Source organism: Macrobrachium rosenbergii, chromosome 27, assembly GCF_040412425.1.
Source record: "Macrobrachium rosenbergii isolate ZJJX-2024 chromosome 27, ASM4041242v1, whole genome shotgun sequence".
In the NCBI taxonomy this organism is placed as follows: domain Eukaryota; kingdom Metazoa; phylum Arthropoda; class Malacostraca; order Decapoda; family Palaemonidae; genus Macrobrachium; species Macrobrachium rosenbergii.
In genome coordinates, this window is record NC_089767.1 from 40,350,028 (window position 1) to 40,376,943 (window position 26,916).

The 26,916-nt window shown below is 36.9% G+C and overlaps 2 protein-coding genes across 3 annotated transcripts in view; one reads left to right on the top strand and one right to left on the bottom strand.

Annotated features, from left to right (window-relative positions):
* Lrp4 (LDL receptor related protein 4) overlaps positions 1-26,916 on the top strand; it is a 409,566-nt gene that overhangs the window by 95,467 nt on the left and 287,183 nt on the right. The gene's annotated exons all lie outside the window — the stretch shown is intronic.
* Positions 789-19,101, bottom strand: LOC136853689 (uncharacterized). Its single transcript, XM_067129631.1, has 6 exons — positions 18,968-19,101; positions 6,159-6,248; positions 5,649-5,807; positions 3,817-3,899; positions 3,024-3,155; positions 789-1,987 (listed from the first exon to the last, which is right to left on the bottom strand). Exons 2-6 carry the CDS (start codon positions 6,244-6,246, stop codon positions 1,874-1,876), a joined length of 576 nt encoding a protein of 191 aa, XP_066985732.1. The 5' UTR covers positions 6,247-6,248; positions 18,968-19,101; the 3' UTR covers positions 789-1,873.

The window sequence follows — 26,916 nt, forward strand, 5'->3', positions numbered from 1 at the left end:
GTAAGAACGCAATATTCAGTTCCATGGATGTAATTTATAAACAACTAGAAATGTGAGGAAACTGGTCACCCAGTATATGTATGGATAAAAAGAAGTCACGTGAATTCCAGACCAACTACAAAGACCAAAGACCATGGGGACTTTTCAGTGTAATTGCCCTTATCCTGGCATCCAGTGTTTCTCATGAACCAGTAAACACACTAGATTTTAGAATAACCAATACCCTTACCTACATTATAGTATCAGCAAATTCAACTTATAAACAGATGGACATGATCATGGCTGGAAAGGCAACATAATATCAAAAGGGCGACATGGTCATGGCTGGAAAGGCAACATAATATAAAAAGGGGGACATGATCATAGCTGAAAAAGGCAACATAATATAAAAAGGGGGACATGATCATGGCTGATAAGGCAACATAATATAAACAGGAGGACATGAGCATGGCTGATAAGGCAACATAATATAAAAAGGGGGACATGATCATGGCTGAAAAGGCAACATTGTTTAAAAAGGGGGACATGATCATGGCTGATAAGGCAACATAATATAAACAGGAGGACATGATCATGGCTGGAAAGGCAACATAGTTTAAACAGGGGGACATGATCATGGCTGACAAGGCAACATAATATAAACAGGAGGACATGATCATGGCTGACAAGGCAACATAATATAAACAGGAGGACATGATCATGGCTGAAAAGACAACATAATCTGCCCACTTAAGTTCTGGAATGGATAAAAATGCTACACACACAAACACTATGGGTTTAATATCAGAATTAGGATAGCAAATAAACTTGAGCAATGTTTTTTATTTAAGTTACGATTTACAGTGTTAAGGAAGACTCAGAAAAATTCATATGTATAAAGGATTTGGGGAAATGATTCACATGAAGATAAACAGTGATACGTTTAATATTTAATATTTTCATCATCTTCAGGAAGACAAAGATCACACATTGTGATTTAGTATACTTACTGGATATCTGCAAAAAAATTTTGTATTTAGTATACTTAATGTATACTGTATTTGCAGAAATGCTTATTAGTCGAGGTCACAGTTCTTTGTTTGGACATTTGAGTGTTAACCTGATAACTGTTAACCAGAGGTAATCGTTTGTGTCTTAGCTTAATTTACAACTTTGTTATATGTTACAATAACATGTTGGTGACTGGTAACTGTTACCCACAGTAACTGTTTGTATCTTAGCTTAGATGACAACTTTGTTAAATGTTACAATAACAGGTGGTTAGATTTTAACTGTCATTCATAGTAATTGTTTGTGCCTTAACTTAAATTACAACTTTGTTATATGTTACTATAACTGGTTGTTATATTTTAACTGTCATCCGCAGTAATCGTTTGTGCCTTAACTTAAATTACAACTTTGTTATATGTTACAATAACAGGTTGTTAACTGTTACCCACAATTATTGTTTTGTTCTTAGCTTAAATTACAACTTTGTTATATGTTACAATAACAGGTTGTTAGATTTTAACTGTCATCCACAGTAATTGTTTATGCCTTAGCTTAAATTACAACTTTGATGTATGTTACAATAACAGGTTGTTAGAGTGTAACTATTGTCCTCAGTAATTGTTTGTGTCTTAGGTTAAATTACAACTTTGTTATATGTTACCAATAACATGTTGTTAGATTTTAACTGTCATCCACAGTAATTGCTTGTCTTAACTTAAATTACAACTTTGTTATATGTTACAATAACATGTTAAATATTGACCACAGTAATTGTTTGTGTCTTAGCTTAAATTACAACTGTCAGTTATATATTACAGTAACGTGTTAAAACATTTTAAGTAGCTTAAAGCTCCATAAGAAAACAAGAATTTCAGTGTTGTTTTTAAATAGTATGCAATGATTGAAGATGAGGCTTGAAAGATATGTCCTTGTTTTTTCTTGATCTAAGTTGACTGGAACACAAGGCTTGAACAACGCAGCCGAGGAAATTAGGCATCTGTCAAGATAAGATTTTTATTAAATTGTAGGAATGTGTAAGATTGTAATCAAACTGTAGGAAAGTGTAAGGCTGTAATTCAACTGTAGGAAAGTGTAAGATTATGATTAAACTGTAGGGAAGTGTAAGATAGTATTGAATCTGTAAGAAAATGTAAGATTGTAATCAGACTGTAGGAAAATGTAAGATTATGATTAACCTGATTGTGAAGACTTAAAACTGTAGGGAAGTGTCAGATAGTAATTAATCTGAAGGACAGTGTAAGATTATAATTAAACTTTAGGGAAGTGTAAGCTTGTAATTAAACTGTAGGGAAGTGTAAGGTTGCAAAAAGTATGGGAATCTGTAAGATTTTAATTAAACTGTAGGAAGATGTAAGATTATAATTCAGCTACAAGAAAGTGCAAGATTAAGATTAAAACTGCAGGAATGTGTAAGATTGTAATTAAACTGTAGGAAAGTTTAAGACTGCAATTAAGCTGCAGGGAAGTGTAAGATTGTGATTAATCTGTAGGAAAGAGTAAGATTATAATTAAACTGTAGGGAAGTGTAAGATTTCAAATAAACTGTAGGAAGATATGAGATTATATTTCAGCTATAGGAAAGTGTAAGAACTGAAATAAATGTAGGAAAGTGTAAGATTATATACTTAAACTGCAGGAAAGTGTAAGATTATAATTAAACGCAGGAATGTGTAAGATTGTAATTAAACTGTATGAAAATGTAAGATTACACCTAAACTGCAGGAATGTGTAAGATTGCAATTAAGCTGTAGGGAAGTGTATGACCCCAGGATACAAATAGTAAGATCCTTATCAAGACTTTGTGTATATATTATACTGTATGTTGAATAATCTAGTTCAGCTTATTTGACAATGTAGTCCCTTTAAATGATTTTGGTATATTCACATTAATTCACCAGCTTTGTTATTTAACTGATTTAGTAAAATGATTGAGAAAGATACAAATACTGAATGGAAAACTGAGAACTTTTTTCTTTTTTGTTGGAGACAAAGTTCTTATATTAGACCCATACCTGTTCAAGCTCTGGGGCTGGACAGGAACTCAGGGCATCTAAGAATGACTCCTGTGATGCCATGTCAGAACTGATGTTTGCGTAGCTCAGCATGTAGTAGAAGGCGACCTGGTCCACAGCTCCGTTCTTCCACTGGAGTGAATGAATGAGGACAGTTATAAATGTCTAAAATGGCTAAGGTTGCTCAGTTAGCATATATTTCAGAAGTGTGTACACATATATATATACAGTATATATAATTTAAAAATATACATAAATTATATATATAAATATATGTATAATTATATATATATATATATATATATATATATATATATATATATATATATATATATATATATATATATATATATATATATATATATATATATATATATATATATTTATATATATATATGTATACATTTATAAGTATATTATTTTATTATTATTATTATTATTATTATTATTATTATTATTATTATTATTATTATTATTATTATTATTATTATTATTATTATTATTATTATTATTATTATTCAGAGATGAACCCTGTTTGTGGAACAAGCCCACAGGGTCCATTGACTTGAAATTCAACTTTCCAAAGAATATGGTGATCATTAACCTTACTCTTTATAATAATAATGATGATTATGATGAAGGTCAGGTTTTGTTTCCACATTGATCATTTGGACGTACATAAACTAGCAACCACTAAGCAAACACTTTAAATTAGCCAGTTTCTGTTCAACATTAAATAGGATAGTTTCCTGGGTAAAGTGACAGCATAAAACCAATCTTGAAACCAACTCACCAGTCCAAGCTGGCTGAATAGGCATCTGGCAACATCTCTTACTCTGTCGTCACCTGCTGACGCTAAAACATTTTCGAGATCGGCTGCAAAAAAGGAAAAAATTAAAAGATTGATTTTTATGGCGTTTGGTTTTTAAAATTAGAACAGTTTTATGATTACATTTTCTGGTGGTAATCTTGTAACGTGGCGTGAATTTCGTTGGGGTGTTTAGTTTGAGATTAAAACAGTTTTGTAATTACATTTTCTATTGCTAATCTGGTAACGTGGCGTGAATTTCGTTGGGGTGTTTAGTTTAAAATTAAAGCTGTTTTCAGCGTGAATTACCTTGAAGAGTTTACTTTATGAAATAAAAAATTTTATAATTACATTTTCTATTGGTCATCTGGTAACATGACGTCAATTTCTTTGTAGTTACTGAATATAGGGAAGTGTTTATTTTAGAAGTCTGACGAAAATAATCGAAAAACATTTTGAAAGAGACATGGTTATGTATATTGCTACTTGTAGTAGCACCTCAAATTAACAAACGCTTTAGGGGTCTGGCCTTTCTGATAAGTAACGAGTCTATTAAGTAACAAAGGCCCTAGATTGTATTGCTACTTCTACAAGTAGCACCTCAGCTTAACAAACGCTTTAGGGGTCTGGCCTTTCTGATAAGTAACAAGTTTATTAAGTAACAAAGACCCTAGATTGTATTGCTACTTCTACAAGTAGCACCTCAGCTTAAGAGACACTTTGGGGGTCTGGCCTTTCTGATAAGTAACAAGTTTATTAAGTAACAAAGACCCTAGATTGTATTGCTACTTGTACAAGTAGCACCTCAGCTTAAGTGACACTTTGGCGGTCTGGCATTTCAAAAAAGGAACTAAGTCCATTCAGTGATGAAGACCCTAAATATAGCCTGCGCTTGGATATTTTCCATAAATTTTATAGCCAACAGAACTTCCACATAGTTCCTAACCTAATCTAGCCAGTACTTTACACTTAACAGTTTATATAAGAGATATCTCTAGAAATGTATCTTGTCTGAAATAGTAGCAGTGAAATACCATCATTAACAGGGTAACTGTTTAGTACAGAAGTCCGCTCGGTTGAGGTCTGTTAAGTTGAGGTGTTACTAACTTTATTATCAGAGTAAATCAAGGATGATTAATACGGCAGCTGGTCAGCACAGAAGTCCGCTAAGTGGAGGTGTTATTAACACTATTATCAAATTAAATCATGGATAATTAATGGGGTAGCTGGTCAGTACAGAAGTCCACTAAGTTGAGGTCCATTAAGTTGAGGTGTTACTAACTTTATTATCAGAGTAAATCAAGGATGATTAATAGGGTAGCTGGTCAGTACAGAAGTCCGCTAAGTGGAGGTGTTACTAACACTATCAGATTAAATTATGGATGATTAATATGGTAGCTGGTCAGTACAGAAGTCCGCTAAGTGGAGGTGTTACTAACAGTATTATCAGAGTAAATCAAGGATGATTCATAGGGTAGCTGGTCAGTACAGAAGTCCGCTAAGTGGAGGTGTTACTAACACTATCAGATTAAATTATGGATGATTAATATGGTAGCTGGTCAGTACAGAAGTCCGCTAAGTGGAGGTGTTACTAACAGTATTATCAGAGTAAATCAAGGATGATTAATATGGTAGCTGGTCAGTACAGAAGTCCACTAAGTTGAGGTGTTACTAACGTTATTATCCGAGTAAATCAAGGATAATTAATAGGGTAACTGGTCAGTACAGAAGTCCACAAAGTTGAGGTCTTTTAAGCTGAGGTATTACTAACTTTACCAGAGTAGAATCAGGACGAAATTCGAAGAACTTAACCGTACTTATTGTGGCTGCTTTGAAGGGTCCGATTCCTCCCTGATTGGCCGTTTGACATTCGTTGAGGGCCCTCAGCATGAAGACCTCCAGCTCTAGAAATCTGAGGCGCCGTTCGCAGATGAGAGCTTTTCTGTAGCACCTGATGTCTCGCCGGCATAAGGTCACTGCGATGAGGATAGGCGTTAGTGATTGGAGTTATATACTTAGTTATTAACTGTCTCTAGTGTTAATAAATACTACTGTACAAAGGAGGTTGTAAAGTTCATGTTAGTTCTGATTTTATCTCTTCAAATGCCATACATCATAGATTTGATTTTATATATTTTGCAGAGCAGTTCGTTCTTCATTGGCTTGCATCTATAGATGCTTGTACTTCTTTATTGGTGATATTTAATATGAAAAAATACACCAACTTCAAGATATGTGCTTGATATGTTTGAGTACATCACCAACTCAACGCAAATCATACTAAATAGCAAAACATATTCAACTTTCAAATGCACAATCCTACTTACGATTGAGTTGGTTAATCCAACCGTCTACTGCTAAAAGTGAGAGTAAGACCAGCAGCGAGAGGCGTAGAATATTCGTAATCCGCCTCATTTCTGAAAAGAAAGTTTTATTTCTTTTATCAAGGACACATTCAGTGACTTTTCGTTGTATTTTTAAGGCAGGGTTTGCTAAGAGAAAAGTAAGGGAAGGAGCGGGGAATAATGTTGATCAGTCATTACTAGAAATGTGAAATCTGAACCTTCGTCTAGAGCTTTTGGACAACATCAGTGGACTCTCAAGACCCATTCTGGTCTGTCCTTATTCACCCAACGAAGTCTAATGTACTTAGTTTCCATGTCTTTATATTTGCATGTAGTACTCCTTCAAGATACTTTCCTTTGGACTTCCTTTGAAGTCGTTACCTCTTCCAAGGACATGCTGCGAGGTGAATCTGTGTTATGTTTGTCTTTTCCAGTAAATTCAAGTCTGCATTATACCATTCACAGACCTTCAGATACAACACAGTCATGTAGGTTGTGCTTGATATGACGGAAGTAATATCAGACTTTGGCTATAACTAAAATGTGGAATAGTTTGCCTAGTCACTAGGCAAACTATTTCACATTTTAGTCTGGAGATCTGATGATTCCACAACACACTAGACCACTAGTGTGTTGTGGAATCATCTGATCTCCAGACGTTAAAGCGAGAAGCAAATACAGCCCTTTTCTCTCCTGACGCATCTTGAACTTCACGCGTATCGGTTCTGTTTTGTCCCCTCACATTTATGTATTTGTTTCTCTTTGGGTTTATAGTCTGTTGACTCCGTTCATAAGGGTGTTCAGCTGAACATTTAGGAAAGAAGGAAGGAAAGAAAGGTCGTATCCTTTCAGAAACTGATATGGAACAAGAGTTAGTTTTTAAAATAAGCCAGTGTCCGATTAACACGTCAACATTCAGCATTTGGTTGATGGAGATTGATTCCTAGGGAACCTGGTCCTTATCAGGAACAGCCAAACAAGCGCTACAGTCAACGTTTCGGCTTCAACAAACAAGCCATTTTCAACCCAAAAGTGGCGCAATGTGTTGAAGCCGAAACGCCCCTGTGGAATAAAATTGTTGACCGTAGCGCTTGTTTTACTGTTCCTGTTTAGCATTTCGTCATTATCTGTGATTACAGGGCGATGTTTATGAAGCGTGTCGCAGTAAATTCCCTTTTTTTTATGGAAAAAATAGACAGTAATTTGGTCAATGGCAAACTACATTACGCACTCACAGACCTCGACACTTTAAGTGTGAGGCCACAGTTGTCAAGACTGATCTTACGGTTTTACACCGTGTCATTGTTACAATTGACCAGTCAGATTCGTAAATCATAATTTTGCTTATCGAGATATTTCCACTTGTTCTAGACGATTAGGTTGAGGTTAACTTGGCCCCCCTCCCTATGATATATATATATATATATATATATATATATTTTTTTTTTTATTTTTAGCTTAATTATCACATTCCATTCTAATGGCAGGAAAATTGCCAAAAATATGCTTGATAGCATTGAGATTGTAGTGGGCCATTTTAATGGCTTGATACATAGCCATTTAATACTGGGAGTTCTTATATTATTTGATAAGAATAGAGCAAGTATTAGTTATCCATTTAATATTTGATATACGGCATTCTTTATTACAAAAACTAGAATTTTCATATCTTAATTAATTGAAAGATACTTTTTCTATTTTGCCTTTCTGTATTTTCTTTATTGTATCATTACTGAATGTTCGTTATTCTTTTGTCAGAATTTTAAGAACGAATTTTTTCCTAAATTGACGACCCGCAAGGGGAGTATCCCTTGCATTTTGCGTCGTATGCTGTAGACGATACTCAAAGTCCTTTGCAATGTGCAGTTGACCCCAGCAACATTACTTTGTCTTTAATTTGCATCGGAATCCTTTAGTATTTTTCTGCTGGGCTGTCCAACATCTTGAACTTCATCGTGTCCTAATTTCACCTCTCATTTTAATAAGACAACTCTATCAGGTCCTAATTTCACCTCTCATTTTAAGTACATTTCTCTCAGGCGAGGCCTGTGGAAGTCTAGAAATGTGATCCAGTTTCCTATGTTAACTAACTTATAATAATAATAATAATAATAATAATAATAATAATAATAATAATAATAATAATAATAATAATAATAATAATAATCCCAAAATTTAGTTTTTTTTCAAACTTGTTTCAAAGGACATCCTATCCTCTTCAGCATGTTAGCTGTGACGTGAATAATAATAATAATAATAATAATAATAATAATAATAATAATAATAATAATAATAATAATAATAAATCCCAAAATTTAGGTGGTAGCAACGTTTTCCGAAAGTAATAAACTTATTTAAGAAATGTCTCCCTCAAACATTTGTCAAAAGACATCCTATATCCTCTTCCGGTGATAATACTAATTACCAAGACATGTTATCCATTACGTGTTTAATGCAGCGTTGCTCTTGCCATCCGGTTACAAATAATATATAAAATTACAAGAGTTCTGTATTGTTATTTGTATCGAGTGCTTATTTTCCCGAAAGCGAGACGGTGAAGAGAACGAAGTCTTTCGTTTAAATTGTCTTTGTTTAAAAGGGTTTTATACCTTTTGTCTCTGCATTACGGTAAGCCCTTTATATTTTCTTTGAGAAACACTTTAATGTGACGTTATTGCTGTTTCTCTCTCTCTCTCTCTCTCTCTCTCTCTCTCTCTCTTCTCTCTCTCTCTCTCTCGATACCTTTTGTCTTTGCATTACGGTAAGCCCTTTATATTTTCTTTGAGGAACACTTTAATGTGACGTTACTTTCTTCTCTCTCTCTCTCTCTCTCTCTCTCTCTCTCTCTCTCTCTCTCTCTCTCTTTTTGATACCTTTTGTCTTTGCATTACGGTAAGCCCTTGATAATTTCTCTGAGAAACACTTTAATGTGACGTTATTTATATTTTCTTTGCATTGAGATATTTTGACAAACATTTTAATGTGACGTTCTCTCTCTCTTCTCTCTCTCTCTCTCTCTCTCTCTCTCTCTCTCTCTCTCTCTCTCTCTCTCTCTCTCTCTGACTTCTGTACATAGGATTGAGAATCCACGGGATTTTGTGTACTATAGCCTTAAGAAAAATGTCAGAGCTTTTGTTAACCATTATTTCCATTACCACCTCCTTACCTACGTTACTTTGCTGCATTATTACTAGAGTGATCTTTCTTTTGCCGCACGCGTCAAGAGTTGCGATTTTCTTTTGCTTGGCAGTCGTTCCAAGGAGGGGAAATGAGGGACCATTGGTAAATATGTAATTTGCGATTGAACCGGACCATGTCCGTTTGTGACCCTCTAGGCTACGTGACTTGAGCTTTTTCATTGTCATTAATGGAAGGTTGTCATGTCAAGGGGACTAAAGACGTCATAAGACAGGTTTGTTGTTTAAGACGTCATAAGATAGGTTTGTTGTTTAAGACGTCATAAGATAGGTTTGTTGTTTAAGACGTCAGAAGACAGGTTTGTTGTTTATATGATAGATGCAGTTGTGAAATAATGGCTTTTGCAGTGTCGTTAAACATATTATTATTATTTTTATTATTATTATTATTATTCAGAAGATGAACCCTATTCATTTGGAACAAGCCCAACAAAACTGACTTGAAATTCAAGCTTCCAAAGAATATGGTGTTCAATAGAAAGAAATAACAGAAGGCAATAGGAAATAGAGAGAGAGAGAGAGAGAGAGAGAGAGAGAGAGAGAGAGAGAGATGGTCATGTATTAGAAAAGAAAATGATTTAACAGTCTAATAAATAAATAGATAAAATTGTAAGTAAAATACAGGGAGATAAAAGCGATGACACATGAGTATCGATCTTTGAAACTCGTAAATCCACAAAATGGAGAAAAATTAATTCAAGAAATCCACATATAATTTCTGAGCATCATGTTCCTTCTTTAGTGACCCCGTAGGGGTTAATGCGGTGCACTGTAGGCACTACTTAAGGCTCTTTGCAGCGTCCTTTCGGCCCCTGGCGGCAGTCCCTTTCATTCCTTTTACTGTACCTCCTTTCATATTCTCTTTCTTCCACCTTGCTACCCACCCCCTCCTAATAATAGTTTCACAGTGCAACTGCTTTGAGGTTTTCCTCCTGTTACACCTTTCAGAACTTTACTGTCAATTTCCGTCTCAACGCTGAATGACCTCAAAGGTCCCAGTGCTTGGCCTTTGGCCTAAATTCTGCATGCTGTTCTATCTGTAAAGCAGACCTTAGTTTCAAGAATAAACGCCACAGTTACGTGCTTGCTCTGCGTTTGTCGGACGTTGGCCAAGAAGATCATGATACTGCCGACCTTCCCGGATGCGGTCGAGTGGAGGCACCCGGCATAATGACCGCTCTTTAAGCATGAAGAGAACATAAAAAGAAAGGTCCGTTTGGGAAGTGAATTGCGTAATGCTGCGCTTGGAGTTCGAGCATACGAAGGGCGAGCTGCTTTGGAGGTTGTGTGGAGTAGGGAGTACGTTCATGTTCTCTTGTGAAGATAGATGCGATGTTTGGAGAACATTGCCTGCGATTTTTCTTGATGAATCTGATGGTTTATTATACTTATATGCGCTGCTGTTCACTTTTGGGATGATGTTTTTGGCATTGTAGCTCATTTTATGATTGTATTTATTGGCATTGTAGCTCATTTTAGGATTGTATTTGTTGGCATTGTAGCTCATTTTAGGATTGTATTTATTGGTATTATAGTACACGTTAGGATTGTATTTATTGGCATTGTAGCTCATTTTAGGATTGTATTTATTGGCATTAAAGCACATTTTAGGATTGTATTTATTAGCATTGTAGCTCATTTTAGGATTGTATCTGTCATTGTAGCACATTTTAGGATTGTATTTATTGGGATTTTTGTACATTCTAGGATTGTTTTCATTGGTGAAAACAATATTGCAATTAAATTCAGGACGTTACATTTGTAATTGTATTTTCGAAAGTGAAAATCAACCATGAAAGTGTTACTCTTCATTTCATAGCATTGGCAGTTTTATATTCACCTCAGACGTGAATTTCGAAATATCTCTGATTCGGATACAGATTCATCGACACTGAATAGGGGTGGCGGGGCCGGGCGTAGGGGGGCGGGGTCGTGTGGGCTGGGTTTCTGGGGAATGTTAGTGAGGGGATGAGACGACGCAAGTGAAGTATAAGAGGAGAGGAAGTATTGATCAGACCCATATGCACATGCGATGATGTTGGTGAATGTGTCACCAATTTTCTAAGTTATGTTTGTTTTCATTTTATTATGCCTGAAAGTTTCATTATTGTGCGTTGGCAACCTACAAGTCAACAGTGCGTCCGATTTCGTGTTCTGATACGCGTAGTGAACAGTTGTCTAAATATACAGGCAGCAATGGCAAGTATTGTTAATTGTAGTTGATTTTTAATTGCAAAGAATAAATACTGTTGCAGATTGTTTTTTGTTTATTTACAAGGCTGCAGTTTCATATGTATATCATATTACGCTTATTATTAGATGCTCTGTTAACTGGTAGGTTTCCAGGGCGCAGTAATGAAACCTCCAAAATCACTGACCACATCATAATAGAGGGTTGAGACAGCAAGTCCCTACCCTAGGTTGGGACATTACGTAACTTCTCAAAGCCCTCTGATCAAGGCGTCTTCATCCCGAGCACTTATGGATAGGCCAGTGGTTCCCTCTATCAGCCTGACGCCCAATTACACGCTGGGGAAAGACATTCCGTCTTCCTTTGTGAAATCGTTGGTTAATGACGCCGTTCCTTGCAAGAATAGTATCAAGGGGGAGGGGGGGTTTTGAAGGTTACATTTTCTCTTGAGGCATTCCGCAGTCATTCATTCGTTCACTTTCTCTGTATTCGTGTGTTCATAATATTGATAAATATTCTCGTTATGGTTTATAATGATATAGGAATGGTGTTTTCGGTAATATCAGAGATTCGTACATTTTTTGTATCTGCTTTTCGTTGCGTCGTGGAAACGAATCTTTGGCAGTGAAAGAATTTCGTAATTTGTCTTCAGGAACCGCTTAAGGGAGTGTTGTCTTCAGGAACCGCTTAAGGGAGTGTTGTCCTCAGGAACCGCTTAAGGGAGTGTTGTCTTCAGGAACCGCTTAAGGGAGTGTTGTCTTCAGGAACCGCAAGGAGTGTTGTCTTCAGGAACCGCTTAAGGGAGTGTTGTCTTCAGGAACCGCAGCAGGGAGTGTTGTCCTCAGGAACCGTTAAGGGAGTGTTGTCTTCAGGAACCGCTCTGATCAAGGAGTGTTGTCTTCAGGAACCGCTTAATGGGCCAGTGTTGTCTTCAGGAACCGCCTTAAGGGAGTGTTGTCTTCAGGAACCGCTTAAGGGAGTGTTGTCTTCAGGAACCGCCTTTGGGAGTGTTGTCTTCAGGAACCGTTCCTAAGGAGTGTTGTCCTCAGGAACCGGTTTTGAAGGGAGTGTTGTTCTTCAGGAACCGCTTAAGGGAGTGTTGTCTTCAGGAACCGCTTTCTCTGGAGTGTTGTCTTCAGGAACCGATAAAGTGTTGTCCTCAGGAACCGCTTAAGGGAGTGTTGTCTTCAGGAACCGCTAAGGGAGTGTTGTCTTCAGGAACCGCTTTCGGGAGTGTTGTCTTCAGGAACCGCTTTTCGGGAGTGTTGTCTTCAGGAACCGCTTAAGGGAGTGTTGTCCTCAGGAACCGCTTAAGGGAGTGTTGTCTTCAGGAACCGCTTAAGGGAGTGTTGTCTTCAGGAACCGCTTAAAGGAGTGTTGTCTTCAGGAACCGCTTAAGGGAGTGTTGTCTTCAGGAACCGCTTAAGGGAGTGTTGTCTTCAGGAACCGCTTAAGGGAGTGTTGTCTTCAGGAACCGCTTAAGGGAGTGGTGCCATCGGTGCACCCCACTCGGTGCACCGTAGGCGTTGCTTAAGGTTCTTTGCGGCGTTCCTTCTGGCCCTGGCTGCAGCCCCTTTCATTCCTTTTACTGTATCTCCGTTCATATTCTCTTTCTTCCATCTTACTTTCCACCCTCTCCTAACAATTGTTTCATAGTGCAAATGCGAGGTTTTCCTCCCGTTACACCTTTCAAACCACCTTTGCTCTTAGTTTCTCTTCAGCGCTGAATGGCCTCATAGGTCCCAGGACTTGGCCTTTGGCCTAAATATCATATTCCAGCATATCTTCAGGACTGAAATACATTTTTGCATTATGGTTGCCCCTCATTCTTTTCAAAATTTATTTGGTAACCATTCAGCATTTAAATACATCTTCGAATTCTAAAATTCTGATAAGTGTCTCAGCTTAAACATTTTCCTCGCGTGTTGTCAGTTTTCAGTCTTATTTTGTCATTGTCCTTCGCGTTTCCACTTTGGAAGGTCATTGCTATTAGGGTCTGACTTGTTGAAAGCACCTTATGCTTGTCTTAGATTTTTTTTTATGGTCTAACACGGAAGTTTTATTTATGCCTGACGTTTCCCACACAAGGCATGTAAAGATATATCTTTGTAAGGTGCACTGTAGGCATTACTTAAGGCTCTTTGCAGCGTCCCTTCGGCCCCTAGCTGCAACCTCTTTCGTTCCTTTAACTGTACCTCCTTTCATATTCTTTCTTCCATCTTACTTTCCACCCCTCACTAACAATTCTTTCATGGTGCAACTGCTTTGAGGTTTTCCTCCTGTTACGCCTTTCAAACCACCTTCCTGTCAATTTCCCTTTCATCGTTGAAAGACCTCAAACGTTCCAGCGCTTGGCCTTTGGCCTAAATTAGATATTCCAGTATTCTAATATTTAACATACTTCCCTTCTGTTTGAGGGCAGGACAGTCGTCGATGACCCTAGTCATTGCAGTCTTAACCTGAATTAATCAGGCTTCGCTTCATTGATTTTTAGGCCAAAATTGCAAAAACTGGTGAGAGTCTTGTGAATTATTTTGCAACCTTAATATGTAATATGGTGTGGCATTTTTATCTTTGTAAGGTGTCACGTTTACTCTAGGTGTCCGTACTTCCTGTCCTTAACTTGCAAATGTTATATGATACCATACAGGGTAGAGTATTCTTATAAAATTATTTACATGGAAATGTTATATATGGTATCATTATGTGCATCAATATGGTACCATACAAAGTTATGTATTATTATAAAATTTACATTGAAATGTTAGCCATGATATCATTGTGCACCAAGGATATTTTTAATTTGCATTTTTTTTAATTACTAGTAGAATTATCAGCAATATATTACCCAAATGTTCTTGGGCAGATTTCCTCTAAATTTAATGGAGAAAATTGTTAATTGAGTTAATAACATTATGAGAAACTTTATTAGTGAATGATTTTGTTAGCTTCTTATTTACAGTGGTACTCTGACATTGAAATGTGGATTTCAGGTATTCAGGAGAGAGAGAGAGAGAGAGAGAGAGAGAGAGAGAGAGAGAGAGAGAGAGAGAGAGAGAGAGAGTAAATTAATAACAATATATCAAAGAAAGTGTAAATATTGAATTTACATTAGAAGGGATCAAAGCCGAAGAGAGAGAGGAGAGAGAGAGAGAGAGAGAGAGAGAGAGAGAGAGGAGAGTGGTTCGTTCAGTCCGTATGTCTGTTTGCTTGAGAGAGAGAGAAACGTGTTATCTTCGTTTTTCGTGCAGGTACTCAAGGCTTCCAGACGCATTCTAAGAATGATATATTTTGACGATATTTGTTTTAAAACGACCTAAATAACCTTGGCGAAGTGAAGGTTTATGTTCAGAACCTTCATGGCTCATAAAGAATTCTAAGCAAAAGTAATGATTTATTGTTTTTTATTCTTGCAAATCTTTTGTACCGCTTATGCGGAAATGTCTGATGATGACAGCCAATGAAATTTTCACGTGCTGGTCGTGTACTGTACGATATGTTTCAAATCTTGCAGAAAAATGTCGCAGAGTTTAGTATCATTGCAGTATCATAGTATCTGACGGAACTAAAACCATACGCATTTTCATTGTTGAATGATATTATTATTATTATTATTATTACTATTATTATTATTATTATTATTATTATTTTTAAATATTACTTATTTATTTTTATTATTATTGTTATTGTTACTATTTATTTTATTATTATTATTATTATTATTATTATTATTATTATTATTATTATTATTTTTAAATATTATTACTTATTTATTTTTATTATTATTGTTATTGTTACTAATTATTATTATTATTATTATTATTATTATTATTATTATTATTATTATTATTATTATTATTATTATTATTATTATTATTATTGCATTTCATATACAATTCAATATATTTAGCCCGTTGTCTCATCTGAGAAAGCAATTCCATAAAAACAATAACAAATCCTATAATTAACCAATCAGTTATGAATATTGAAAATAATGGCCACAGTCACTAACTCGCATACTGCACACCAACAAATAATTAACGAAAAACGGAGACTTCAAAGACATTGTCATATGGTATACCCTACCTGATTCAGCACTTGATTTCAAAGCATGAATGGGTGCCTCTTGCGTGCATCACAACGCAAGCAAGCAGACATACAGACACGAACCTTGGGCTCTCTCTCTCTCTCTCTCTCTCTCTCTCTCTCTCTCTCTCTCTCTCTCTCTCTCTCTCTCAAGCAGACAGGGATACAGACATGAACTCTTTGGCTCTCTCTCTCTCTCTCTCTCTCTCTCTCTCTCTCTCTCTCTCTCTCTCTCTCAAGCAGACAGGGATACAGACATGAACCTTTGGCTCTCTCTCTCTCTCTCTCTCTCTCTCTCTCTCTCTCTCTCTCTCTCTCTCTCTGATCCGGTTGAAATTTATATGATACTCATCGAGTCAATCCGCCCTCAGATCTTAAAAACTACAAAGGCTAGAGGATTGCAAATTGGTATGTTGATCATCCACCCTCCAATGATCAAACATACCCAATTGCAGCCCTCTATCCTCAGTGGTTTTTATTCTATTCAAGATTAAAGTTAGCCACGATCATGCGTCTGGCACCACTATAGGCGCCAACAACACATGCCACCACCGAACCGTGGCTGAGAGTTCCATACAGCCTTCGGCGCATTTTTTACTTTTTTTTTTCCTCCCAGGCAACGGAAGGAGACAAATAGAGTAGAAATGGATATCATCATATTCTTCAATTCGTGACTGTTCTAGAGAGATGTTTTTCTGTAATCCGAACCTAGACTTCAGGAAAAGTTAAAGTGAAACATATTCAGCTAGAACTTATGTTTATAGTTGCGTTCATAAATGACATAGATACATTTTTGGGCTCGCAGAAGCAATGTTTATAGTTATGTCTATATATGACATAGATGTTTTTTAGGCTCCCACAAGTCGTGTTTATAGTTATGTTTATAGTTGTGTTTATATATGAAGCAATTTAGTTCCCAAGCATCTAGGAAGCATTTTTTTTTTTATATTTTGAGCTTTTGCGTTAGGAGAAATTTAATGTCCATACCGTTGATATCTTTTCATATTATTATTATTATTATTATTATTATTATTATTATTATTATTATTATTATTATTGTGTAATAAAAATCCACAATTATATAGTAAACTATATTACTATGTGATATGGTTTACTATATAAATGTGGATTTTGATTACATTGTTTTTCACGAGATTGTGAATTTCTTAGGATTATTATTATTATTAATATTATTATTATTATTATTATTATTATTATTATTATTATTATTATTATTATTATTATTATTATTATTATTATTTGGCTTATTCAAATAAAGCACCAAGCGAGACCTTTGATCACTCCTCCTCATTCCTCGCTCCCACATTTTACTCTCCCTCATTCCTCGCTCCCTCATTTTACTCTCCCTCATTCCTCGCTCCCTCATTTTACTCTCCCTCATTCCTCGCTCCCTCATTTTACTCTCCCTCATTCCTCGCTCCCTCATTTTACTCTCCGTCATTCCTCGCTGCCTCATTCCACTTTCCCTCATTCCTCACTGCCTCATTCCACTCTCCCTCATTCCACTCTCCCTCATTCCACTTTCCCTCATTCCACTCTCCCTCATTCCACTTTCCCTCATTCCACTCTCCCTCATTCCACTTTCCCTCATTCCACTCTCCCTCATTCCACTTTCCTTCATTCCTCGCTGCCTCATTCCACTCTCCCTCATTCCACTTTCCCTCATTCCTCACTGCCTCATTCCACTCTCCCTCATTCCACTTTCCCTCATTCCTCGCTGCCTCATTCCACTCTCCCTCATTCCTCGCTCCCTCATTCCACTCTCCCTCATTCCTTGCTGCCTCATTCCACTCTCTCTCATTCCACTTTCCCTCATTCCTCGCTGCCTCATTCCACTCTCCCTCATTCCACTTTCCCTCATTCCTCGCTGCCTCATTCCACTCTCCCTCATTCCACTTTCCCTCATTCCTCGCTGCCTCATTCCACTCTCCCTCATTCCTCGCTGCCTCATTCCTCGCTGCCTCATTCCACTCTCCCTCATTCCACTTTCCCTCATTCCTTGCTCCCTCATTCCACTCTCCTCATTCCACTCTCCCTCATTCCTCACTCCTCATTCCACTCTCCCTCATTCCTCGCTCCCTTATTCCTCGCTGCCTTATTCCTCGCTGCCTCATTCCACACTCCCTCATTCCACTCTCCCTCATTCCACTCTCCCTCATTCCACGCTCCCTCATTCCTCGCTACCTCATTCCACTCTCCCTCATTCCTCACTCCCTCATTCCACTCTCCCTCATTCCTCACTCCCTCATTCCTCACTCCCTCATTTCACTCTCCCTCATTCCTCACTCCCTCATTCCTCACTCCCTCATTCCTCACTCCCTCATTCCACTCTCCCTCATTCCTCTCTCCCTCATTCCTCGCTCCCTCATTCCTCGCTCCCTAATTCCTAGCTCCCTCATTCCACACTCCTTCATTCCTCGCTCCCTCATTCCTCACAGCGGCGCGGTCGGTCTTGAACGCGCCGATCGGAAAAATTCCAGCGCGCACATTTCCACTCCGTTAGAACGGCAGTGACACGCTTGCGCGCGCGCCGCCCCGTTCTCGGCGAATGGTGTCACGTGATTTCGAAAAGCTTCCATCATTTTCCTATAACCTTGTTGTTGGGGGGGGGTTACTCTTATGACTGAATCACAGCTGGGGGAATCTGGCGTGTGATGGGTGTAGAGGGTCTCTCTCTCTCTCTCTCTCTCTCTCTCTCTCTCTCTCTCTCTCTCTCTCTCTCTCTCTCTCTCTTCAATGGTATTAATGTGTGTCATATCAAGTAAAATACAAACAGACGAAGTGAGATTTCGTTGCCACTTTGTAATAAGGTTTTGAAAGACACTTCAAGCTTGCAGTCATTCAGTCACAGACTGCAAAAGCAAGCAGCAGAAAGCACTCAACTGTCATTCAAGAAGTCCACAAACCTTACGTTAACATTCCAAAAACAAGCACTCAAATTTCATTCAAGAAGTCCATAAGAAGTCCACTAGCCTTACGTTAAGCCTTCCAAAAACAAGCACTTAAGTTTTATTCAGGGAGTCCATAAGAAGTCCACAAGCACTACCTTAAGCCTTCCAAAAACAAGCTTTACAAGTTTTATTCAAGAAGTCCATAAGAAGTCCATAAGCCTTCCAAAAGCAAGCACTCAAGTTTCATTCAAGAAGTCCATAAAGAGTCCATAAGCCTTACCTTAAGCCTTCCAAAAACAAGCACTTAGGTTTCATTCAAGAAGTCCATAAGAAGTCCGTAAGCCTTACTTTAAGTCTTCCAAAAACAAGCACTCAAGTTTCATCGAAGAAGTCCACTAGCCTTACCTTAAGCTTTTCAATCTGTGTATCACCAGCACTTGATATAAAACTCTCAGTACAGTAACTTTTGGGAAAGTAGCGAATCCCTCGACCCAAAAGAAGAATATTCCCAGCAACGAGAGAAGCGCAAGGCACAGAGGTTCCCCAATGAATGACTCGGGGGAATCCATTCAAGAGAAATACATAGTACTCTACGCACACCAACCCCCAACCGCCCCACCCAGGCCTGGCGTGGGAGTGAGGGGACACTGCGACCCCCTTGGGGGATGCTATGCGTTTCAAGTGACTGGTCTCTCTTCCAGCCCAGGTATCGAGTGTCCGCATGTAATCGCTCAGTGATGCGCTGTCTCACTTTTGTGTAAGGTCAGGCTAGCCTTTTGAGAGCTGATAGTCAGCTCAGTGGTCTGGTTAAACTGTTTTAATAATAATAATAATAATAATAATAATAATAATGTGTAAGGTCAAATAATTAACGCCTAATTGGCGGTCCTGACAGCTAGCCATCTTTCTAGTACCTTGTCCCACCTTATTCTCGCAATGTTCCATTCTTTTGTATACCCATTCCATCTCATATGTCCGTATTTCCTTCCTTCATCTTCTGTCTTGCGGTTCATAGATTCTGTTTCCTGGCCTCTCCTTTTCGTTTCAAGGAAGAATAATCAGCGGTTTCGTTTTGTTGATTTATTTATTTATTTAGTATTTTTGCCGCGGACGACCTCATAACAGAAGAGTGGTAATTGAACTTATTGGGGTGGCACTGACAGGTTTTATATATATATATATATATATATATATATATATATATATATATATATATATATATATATATATATATATATATATATATTCACTCCCTTTACCTCTTGAGGCTTCTACGCTTTCAATTTTCGGCAAGTATTTTTGGTTGAGGGTGCCAGCCCCATACCCTGTCTCACTGGTGTTCAGGGTTCGAGTCAAAAATATATCTTTTTGTTTTCGTCTCTCCCTGCCTACAGCTGTCTGTATGCATTTAAACGTATTTTGAGCTATTACTTATAATGTGTTTTTATTGTTGTTTATTCTTCATATTTTGGTGATGATAGCATCCTGTCGTCTTAACTGAAGAAGAATGGATTGATTAAAAAAAAAAGCTATTTCTATAGAAAACGGCGTTCCCAAGGAAAGTTATTTTTAGCCTTGCAGTTTAGATTACCTTGTGTTTTTTTTTCCTCAGGAATGGAGGGGAATAAAAATAAACTAAATGGAGCAGATGGTATGAGACTTTTCAGTATTCTTGTGTTTTCTTTTTTTATTCAGACTCAGAATAAATCCAAAATAAATCCCAAATCCATTGTGTTATTACCGATCACGAAACCAACGGATGCCATGATCTCGACCATATTCATTATCAACGATCAACAGGATGTTCCGTAGCCTTGAGCCTTTGAATTGCGGCATATTCTTTCAAACATCTCTTCTTTATTCCCAATATCAGTCTCATTTGTACCTCAGAGCCGTGGCCTTCGCTTCAAGGCCTTTCTAAGCACAACTTTGATGTATTGTTATCAGCTCTGGTTCGTGCACTGACCGATTCAGATCGCCATTGGTCGTCAAACCTGACATTAAGCAGTGACTCACTTCTTGTTGATTGGTCTCGAATGGGAAATGGTCAACTTGTTGACCTTGTGTCCCTCCTTGTTCCCTGAGGAGGAGGAGGAGGACTGGAGGAAAATTTCCAAGAGCAGCTTGTCATTCGTTCTCTTGCTTAAATTTTTTTTTTTTTTTTTTTTTGAGTTCACAGTAGCGTTTGTATGTGTTTGTGTGTGTGTGTGTGTGTGTTTGAGAGAGAGAGAGACTAAGGCGTGAGTTGTTCGTGTTCAAGGTTGGCTATTAGTTTTCAGGGTGAAGGACTTTGAAATACTGTCAAAATACTCTCCATCTTTTGTCCCGTGCTAACCTCTTCACGACTTCTCGTAAACAGTTCATCTCAACAGCTTCAGCCTACATTCGTCATCAGCATTCACACTTCACTCCCACAAAGGAGAGTTGGCTCACCAACCCATTCATACATTCCCACCCTGGCTTCCATAGGAAAATGTAATCTTACTTATTCTCTGCTGCCTTTGCTTCACCTCCTCTGCCATTACCATGGTTTAATATATTCGAATGAAACAACTGCTGCCATTCTTCTAGCATTCACTAAAGATATATCTTCCTCCATCTTCAATTGTATCTATTTATCCTCATAACCTCACTCTTTCTTAGATCTATATTTTAATCATCCTCTTGCAGTTTATATTTTAATAATCTTGCTATTCATATTTTAATCATCGTCTTGCAATTTATATTTTAATGATCCTCTTGCAATTTATATTTTAATGATCCTCTTGCAATTTATATTTTAATCATCCTCTTGTAATTTATATTTTAATCATCCTCCCTCTTGCAATTTATATTTTAATCATCCTCTTGCAAGTTAATTTTAATCATCCTCTTGCAATTTATATTTGAATCATCCTTTTGCAACTTATATTCTAATCCTCTTGCAATTTATATTTTAATCCTCTTGCAATTTATATTTTAATCATCCTCTTGGAATTCAGGTTTTAATCATCCTTTTGCAACTTACATTCTAATTACCCCCGTACAATTTATATTTTAACCATCCTCTTGCAAGCACCTCAGGACTCTTGTACAAGTTTCTGCAGTTTCTCTTCACTCTCCCCAACCAGTGCTGTATCATGTATCATGAAGAGTTAAAGGTACATAACGCACCCTGGCTACAGACTTACTTTTACACCAAAGCAGCTGAACCTTTGTCTTATCTTTTTCATACTGCCCGTTATCTGCCATGATGGTTTTGTGTGGAGCTGCTGAATTTCCGTAATTACCCGTAAAGTCATGCTTTCGTATGTCTGAATTGTTACATACCTCGTTTTTTTATCATCTCCAAGGCCTGACATATTACATTTCAGTGTTAAACGTGTGTAAGACTTGTTTTTTTTTTACCACCCTTTTACGCTACGTGGAGCTTTTCCCAAAGCATGAGGTGTTGTGATAGTGTCACCTTGCTGGACAACCCCCCCGCCCCCGCCTCACCCCGCCCTCCTTCCTCGGACAGGGTCAGGCTACATTTTTCGACAGTCGTCCAATTTGCTTATTGATCTTCCAGACCTTTCTCGCGGTTATTCGAGTACTTGTGAATCAAATGGTTTATTATCTTCTATTTTTGTGTATGTGGAAGGTTGCCAGCAAGGTAAATGATTTTTTGCGTTGCTTCATATAAATAATATATAATACCATTATCTAAATTGATGACATGATTATCCAGTATATATATGTTTTCGAAGCCTTCTTCAGGAGGCCATAATTTTAAGAAACGGCGACGTAAATGTTATTCTTTGTCATGAAAGTGAAAAGCCTTGCTTAAGAGCGATTAGCGCATAGAGTTGCATTTTTACCTCCTGTTTCGAACGTAATAACACGGAAGGTTACAGAGAACATGAAAGAATTAGTGGTCGTGCTGAGGGGTCATTCACTGTTCCGCGTTACGCCGAAGGAAGGAGAGAGAGAGAGAGAGAGAGAGAGAGAGAGAGAGAGAGAGAGAGAGAGAGAGAGAGAGAGAGAGTGACCTCAGAGAGAGAGAGAGAGAGAGAGAGAGAGACCTCAGAGAGAGAGAGAGAGAGAGAGAGAGAGAGAGAGAGACCGAGACCTCGTTTTACGCCAGCATTGAATATTTTTTTTTTTTTTCTCAAAGGTTACTGTCTATGCTCCGCAGTTACAGACACTTTTTTTTTTATGACGCAGACTTCCGGAGAAAGAGAGTTTGCCTGTCAAGAAGGAGTAGTTTGCGCTTGCCTGCAAAAGCGTAAATAAATTCGGTTCAAGTGAAAAGGAAAAGATCTTATAGGTAGATCGAGGCGATCGCCTTCCTTCCGAGAGTAAAACATTTTTGGCATCTAACGGTAAAGTTCTTTGCTTTTGCAAACACTGTTATAGCCAACTTCCATATATATATACGTGTATATATATAATATATATGTGTGTGTATATATATGTATATGTGTGTGTGTATACAGTCCACTGGTAATATTTTCGTATAACAGAAGAAAGGGTTTCCTACTTCGTACAGAAATATTTCAGTTACATTAAAAAGTTCATAACTTGAAGTGAACATGTCACAAGGTCTAAGGACATTCCGTTTATCTAGTCCCCCCCACCCCCGCCCCACCCCAGACCCCCGAAGAGTGGGAGAGAGAGAGAGAGAGAGAGAGAGAGAGAGAGAGAGAGAGAGAGAGAGCGTTAACGATGCTCGCAGGCCGAGCAGAAACTCAATGGCGAATCTCACACTTGCTCCCCGGGGACGAGAGCAAGTTTTTTTTTATTTTATTTTATTTATTCATTATTATTATTTTTTTTTGCTCCCTCACCGGAAGCGTGATTTCACGGGCAAATGCTCGTGAAAATTCGTGAGTCATTGTTGCGTACTCTCTCCGTAGGTCACTTGGCGTTCTGCTCTCTCTCTCTCTCTCTCTCTCTCTCTCTCTCTCTCTCTCTCTCTCTCTCTCTCCCTCCTGCATTCGTGTAAGATTGTTAGTTGATGGTTAACACAATACATATTATGTGTGTGTGTGTGTAATATATATATATATATATATATATATGTATATATATATATATATATATATATATATATATATATATATATATATATATATATATATATATATATATATATATATATATATATATATATATATATATATATCTATCTATCTATCTATCTATCTATATATCCACATCTATCTATATATATATATATATATATATATATATATATATATATATATATATATATATATATTATACATATATATCATGTATATATACATGAAATAGCTGTGTAATTGAATATAATAATTTAAAGCCATCATAAATTTTAAATGCCAAAATGTTATACCTTTGACAAGAAGACTCAGTCTGGCTTGAAATTACCAATTTGAAATGTAATTAACAGTTTACCTTATATCAATTTAATTCCGTTTACGGATTAAATAGCAGATTACTTAACTTTTGAGTTCGATTAATCAAATACAAAAGCAGATTTAATTAACCAATTCATTTCCTACGTTCAGTTAATTGAATAACCAGAGAGTTACGAGAAAAAAAAACTGGAAAACAAGACGTTTGATTAAATTAGCAATTATAATTTTTACTTAAAAACAATAGGTACAGATAATTGATCCACCAGATGTTTGCACAAGCACCAGACCATATTTGAAGACAATATATTCGATTCATATAATTTCGCTTTTTCGCTTTTTATTTCATTTTATTGTGTTTTTGATCAGTTCGTTTCATCTTGCTTTTTCCACTTTATTTTATTTAATTTTATATTGTTTTTATTTTTATTTTGTGCTTCGCATGCACCTGAGATTCCATACATTCCTGTTTATTTTTTTTTTTATTTTTATGGTTCGTATACACCTGATATTCCATACATTCCTGTTCATTTTTATTTTTTTGTAACTCGCATACACCTGATATTCCATACATTCCCGTTTATTTTTATTTTGTTTTTGTGATTCACATACACCTGATATTCCATACATTCCTGTTTATTTTTTTTTTTTTTGTGACTCACATGCACCTGAGATTCCATACATTCCTGTTTATTTTCATTTTATTTTTGAAACTCACTCACACCTGAGATTCCATACATTCCTGTTTGTTTTATTTTTTGTGACACATCTGAGATTTATTAATGTTTATTTTCATTTTATTTTTGTAACTCACTCACACCTGAGATTCCATACATTCCTGTTTATTTTATTTTTTTGTGACACACCTGAGATTCCATACATTCCTGTTTATCTTTATTTTATTTTTGTGACTCTCATACACTTGAGATCCCACACATTCCAGCGGACGCATCATTTAATTTGAGGACAGACATCACTTTCTTTTGTCAATTTTTTCCCCAACGGAACGTTTCATTGAATGGCCGTTAGTTACACTGAAAGAGGCTGTCATGGCCACTGGTGTCATCAAATGCGGCCTTGGAGCCTGGCTTATCCGCTCGGTCTGGTGACGTCCCATCATCTTTTAATTCGTTCCATGCGCTTTCCTTTTCTATAATTAGGTTCCAGTAGGTTTGAGGAGTATAGGACTTTTATATTGCTTTTAGTTGTGTGTGTGTGTGTGTCTATATATAATCTTCTTCGTTTAACGTGCTTTTTTTCCAATTTTTCATATGGGGTAAGCACGATGCCTTCTTTTGAAGGACTTTGATTTGGCGTTGGGGTAGGCCGTAGCCTCGATCGGCTGCCCTGCCTGACATCGCTTAGAACCCGGTAGCACATGTGTATATGTATCGTGCCAAATCCCCAGCTCCCTTTCTCCCGGCAGCGAAGAGACGTGAGCGGTTTAGGCCGACAGTTCGAGGCGTCTGTTATGTTTTTAGAAGGTGTTGCAGTGGCTCTGTTTGTGTGTGTATTAGTCTGTAACACCCATTTGCTTTCAGCAAACCTATCCGGTGATTACATACATAATCCCGGGGTGTCTACACGGATAGCAAAGTGCCCGCCCTCTGACCGGCCGGCTGCGGACTTGAACCCGCGACACAGACTTCTTATGAAGTCCGAGTCTGCTGCTCTACCAACCGAGCCATCGAGGCTCCTGTGTGTGTATCTATATATATATATATATATATATATATATATATATATATATATATATATATATATATATATATATGGATATATATATATTATAAGATTATTCGTTTCACATTCATTATGGCTTTGCTGTACAATCATTTTATGTTTTATATCATTTTATTTTCGTTTCACATTCATTATGGCTTTGTTATATTTTATATTTTATATATATATTTATTTTCATATATATATATTATATTTATATATATATATATATATATATATATATATATATATATATATATATAATATTTATGTATGTATTTATATAATATTTATATATTTATACATATTTCTTCAGTCACATTCCAATTACAAAATGGTTGTTAAACAAGTGGCAAACATATCGTAACATTACAGTGAAAACTTGTCATACGTAAAGAATTTCCTTTTGCATACCTTTTTTTTTAGGACATGAGAACCAGAAAAAAACAACCACATTATTTACGTGTTGTTTATATGAGAACCCGAAATAACCCGTGCAGTTTAGATGCGCCTATTTGCATTCGACCTCGACACAACTATCCGTCCGTAACAACTGGAAATTTCATAGGCGAATCTAAAAGCTATGTAGTCCTAAGTCCGTGTCAGTAATCTTATTTAGAAAATGACCTTTCAATAAATCGTATGATTTGCATACCTGCCTCTTTCACAAGCTTGTCATGCCTAAGTCATCCTCTGGTTGGGAAGGAAGAAATTGTCAGTTCAGTGATTTACAGAAAACTAAAAAAAGAAATACGCATCACCCATCCTTTCTAATCATGCAAAATCCAGAATGCCTTTTAAATTTTGTAGGACATTTTTCTTATGCCTGAATAGGTTACGTTTCATTTATCAAAAAAGCTACGAGGAGATGTTTAAATTAACAACGAAATAGGTAATTAAAGTTTTGAAATGATCAGTAAAATGGTGAACACAAATTTAGAATATCTTTTTACATTGAAATAATTATATTTTGTACAGTTGTCATTATTGTTATTTTGTTTCTATAACTTTTTATTTGAATGTTGACGGTATTTTCAATAATATAATATTTACCTGGCCCGCTGGTATAGTGGTTAGTGACGTGAATGCCACTCAGATGACGCGAAGGGGTTCGCGTCTCCCCCAGGGCGATGAAAAATCACTGGCTCTGTTTCATGATCAGTTACTGCTGCAGTGTTAGGCGTCTGCTGCGGTGGGAGGTTGAAACCAACATTCTTTGGAAGCTCGAATTTCAAGCCAGTGGCCCCTTTGGTGGAACTTTATTTTCTATTT